At 42.7% G+C, this 3,864-nt stretch overlaps 1 protein-coding gene across 1 annotated transcript; it reads left to right on the top strand.

Moving 5' to 3' along the window:
• Positions 1-456: 456 nt before the first annotated feature.
• LOC9648905 (chitinase 6) lies at positions 457-1,371 on the top strand. Its single transcript, XM_002985024.2, has 3 exons — positions 457-715; positions 779-896; positions 950-1,371. The coding sequence occupies exons 1-3, from the start codon at positions 457-459 to the stop codon at positions 1,251-1,253; spliced, it is 681 nt and encodes a 226-aa protein (XP_002985070.2). The 3' UTR covers positions 1,254-1,371.
• The last annotated feature ends 2,493 nt before the right edge of the window (positions 1,372-3,864 follow it).

Here is a 3,864-nt window from a genome sequence, read left to right as displayed (position 1 = left end):
TGATGAATATACTTTCTTAGTAAATATAAAGATATCATAATATATTTATAAACTATAAATATAATATTAATCTAAATAACTAGCAACCAGTAGATGATAAAATATCTTTGAATGTCCAAGCTTATTCTAGCTAAAAATCATGCAAGAAATTCCTTTTTAAAAATTTGTTAATTAAAAAAAAATTGAATTTCTATTTACTAAGATTGATAACTGTATAAATTGGTATTTTATTTCTAGATATAAAAATGTATTGTGAAACTGTTCAAACTTTAGATATTATATCTTTAAACAGAAGATCATAACCTCAATCAAAAGTATTTTGAAAAGTCAATAAAAGACTCCTTCCATCTTAGGAAGTTTCCATCAACACGGCATTTTAGTCAATATGTTCACGGGTGGCTTCAAGAGCATAAAACCAACCCAAATTCATTCAAGTTCTCATAAACTTTAGCAGCCATGGCATTTGCAGCAATCATCATATCTTTTATACTTTGCATTGGATCTCCCTCCCCCACACTAGCAAACCCATCTAGCATCATAACCGAGTCTGTGTTTAGGCAGTTCTTCCCATCCAACGTTGCCAATCCTTTCTATACCTATAGTGATTTCATTGCTGCAGCAAATGGCTTTCCTGCTTTTGGAAGCACAGGGAGTCTTGATGTTCAAAGGAGGGAACTGGCTGCGTACTTTGCAAATGTGAAGCAGGAGACTGGAAGTAATTTTACATAGCAAAATCCATTTCTCACTAATGTCTTGAAGTTTTTCTACTTGATTGTAGCACTGCAATTCATTCGAGAGATCAACCAAAACAACGTCTATTGTGACACTAGAGGTGGAGTTTCATGTCCGGCAGGCGCTATGGCTTATTATGGAAGAGGTCCTCTGCAGCTCACTTGGTAAGTTAGAAATGAAAAACGTATGCAGTACAAATCCAAAATTTCATCTGCAGGAATTACAACTATGATGCCGCGGGAAGGGCTTTCAATATGAACCTTCTCCAGAACCCAGACCAAGTTGCTCAGAATGGCTTACTTGCATGGAGGGCATCAGTGTGGTTTTGGATGCAAAACTCGAATTGCCACACCGCAATAACACAGAATCAAGGATTTGGAGCTACAATTCGAGCCATCAATGGAGTGCGAGAGTGTGGCATGGGCAGTGAGACACAACCAGCACAAAACCGTATCAATTATTACAGGGACTTCTGCTCACAGTTGGGTGTTTCACCAGGTGAAAACCTTGGTTGTGCTTAAGCTAAAGATCCATAATATTTCGAAATAAGTAAGAAACTTCTTAGGGAGTTCATGGCAAGTCAATATGTTCACGGGTGGCACTAACGACTTTGATATAAAACCAGCGTAATTGATCCAAGTTCTCATAAACTTAGCAGCCATAGCTTTTATGTCTGGCGAGTTCAAGGCCCGGATGCACGACCGAGAAGTGTGGAAGTCATGGCCCATAAAGTAAACCTGTGCCGAGTTGCTGGTGGCTACTGCTCTCTCTGGCGCAGTCGCTGAGCACGCTAAAGACTTCCTGGTCGGGCTGTTCTTGATCACTGTCCGGAGACTGGACGCAGCCTGTTATGATGGACTTGAAGTCATAAATGTAAGCCTGGTATCTGCTCTGCCGCGGGGTTGCAACTTCTCGTCTCTATCACTATCCCTGTCTAAAAGCATCTTGGAAAGGTAACTCATGCAAACCAGGAGCTTGAAGCGGACGTGGTTCGATTCTTGGTTGGTGTTGCAAAAGGGCCTTCTGTAGAAGCTTCTCGTTGTCATGTCTTGACCTCAGAAGTTCAAAGCCTGAAGGAAAGAATTCACATACAAGTCAAAGAAGTGTTCTAAATACCTCTGCGCGTGCGTCTCGCCGAAGTATAGAAAAAGATTCAATCAAAAGAAGTTAATGTCCACAAGTGACACCACATGTGAGACCTTGCAAAGTTCCACTGGAAAATTAGCGTCCGAGAGAATAAGAAACCAGGCCACCTATTGCTCGGACAAGCGACCACTGGACCCTTGACTTCGGCCAGCTGCTCCTTCCGCAGCAGAAGATCGGGCATTCCAGCCGTCCACTTACTGTGGTCTTCTGCAAGAAGCTTACAAATCGCTGACAATAGACTCTAATTATTTGGCCTTCAAGCGAGTACTTTTCCCAGTTAACCCCGCTACCTGATGTCCCATGGTGCTCTTCCCATATACATCAAGCTCGAATAACCAGGTTCTGAGATCATCGCTGAAAGGCACGCTGAGCTTAAACCGCCACCAGCGCATTTGGCCATGGGACACTCGACTTGCCGGAAGAAACGATGCAGCACAGTACAGATTTTTCCACCTGTGCAGCCGAATATCGTGCTAAGAAAATGGATTGATCAATTCGAGTTTAGTCCTCATCCCAGTCTCGAGAGGAGATGTTGGATTATTTTCCGCTCTCCTCGTCCTTATCTTTTTCGTGAGCGTGTATGCTGGACACTGTTCTTCTTTTTCTTCCCACTTCGCAGGCACCATTGATCAGAATCAAAACAGAGCAAAATCCACACAGTGAGTCACAAGCTAAGCTCAGGCCTCCTTTTATAATTCCTGGGGAACATCGTAACACTCCTGCAGGAAAAAGATCACAGAAACAATAGAGGCTTGATCACTCACCTGATCCAGAGGCGGCGGAAAGTCCTTGAGTGACACATGGCGCTACCATTTCCCTATTTAGGACGAATCAAACTCTCACGGCTGTGACTTGTGGTTCAACTTGTTGAGCCTCACAGCTGTCAAATGGACAGCCTGTATATGAATGCCCTCCCAAATCAATCCTTACAACGTTTTCATGGAACAGTTCTTTGTCCACTTCTTGGTTCTTTCCTCGGAAGATAAATAGAATGTAACATCTGATCAAGTCTGGTTAACGTGTTCTCTGTTCCAGTAAAATGACCAAGTCAGATTTGTAGTACTACATAAACTCCAGCAACCTCCACATTTCCCCTCACTCAATTCTTCATCAATTAAGTAGCATCACAACACAAAATCTGTGTGAAGATACAACATGTCTTACAAGTTAGCCATTTGTCTAGTTGCCATTTGTGCCATTGCTTTCGTCCATGGATCAGATGAAGATGCCCTCCAGGATTTCTGTGTCCACGACGGAAACAGCAGCACCATCGTCAATGGATTCACTTGCAAGCCTGCTGCAGCAACTCTAGCCAGTGATTTCATGTTCCAGGGACTCAGGAACCCGGGAACACCAACAACAAGCTCGGATCCATAGTCACCAATGCAAATGTTGGCGTATTCCCGGGAATCAACACTCTTGGAGTCTCTTTTGCGAGGATTGATTATGCTCCATATGGTGTCAATCCCCCTCACGTCCACCCCCGAGGAACCGAGCTCCTCTTCCTCCAGCAAGGAACTCTCTATGTTGGATTCGTGAGCACCACCAACAACACACTCTTCGCTCAAACTTTGCATCCAGGGGATCTCTTTGTGTTTCCGCGTGGTCTCATTCACTTCCAGCTCAACGTTGGGAAGACACTGGCTGTTGCTCTTGCGGGATTCAACTCCCAGAATCCCAGTGTCACCCAGGTAGCCAAAGCTGTGTTTGCATCAAATCCTCCCATTTATGATGCTGTCACAATCCCAAGCTCATTCAGCAGCTTAGGGACCTCATCAAGCAAACTTAGTCAGTTTGTTCTTGCGTATAAATTTCAATAATACCTAATAAAATTTTTCTTAGTTTACTAGACACTTTATATCTCTCCCTTTAAATTAACTAAAAAATGGCCAATTGTTTGATAAAAGAGCTTTTAGTGGCTATTTAATCCCTATTTATTCATTAAAGTTCCAAAAATCCACAATGATAATACATTCAAATCTCATC

Source organism: Selaginella moellendorffii, unplaced genomic scaffold, assembly GCF_000143415.4.
Source record: "Selaginella moellendorffii unplaced genomic scaffold, v1.0 SELMOscaffold_65, whole genome shotgun sequence".
NCBI lineage: Eukaryota > Viridiplantae > Streptophyta > Lycopodiopsida > Selaginellales > Selaginellaceae > Selaginella > Selaginella moellendorffii.
This window is presented reverse-complemented; position numbering and strand designations above follow the sequence as displayed.

Excerpts from the sequence above, each read along its gene's own strand:
- LOC9648905 (XM_002985024.2), top strand. The coding sequence starts at position 457 with ATGGCATTTGCAGCAATCATCATATCTTTTATACTTTGCATTGGATCT. Across the intron at positions 716-778 it reads TGTGAAGCAGGAGACTGGAA|CACTGCAATTCATTCGAGAG; the intron begins GTAATTTTACAT and ends ACTTGATTGTAG. Across the intron at positions 897-949 it reads GGTCCTCTGCAGCTCACTTG|GAATTACAACTATGATGCCG; the intron begins GTAAGTTAGAAA and ends TTTCATCTGCAG.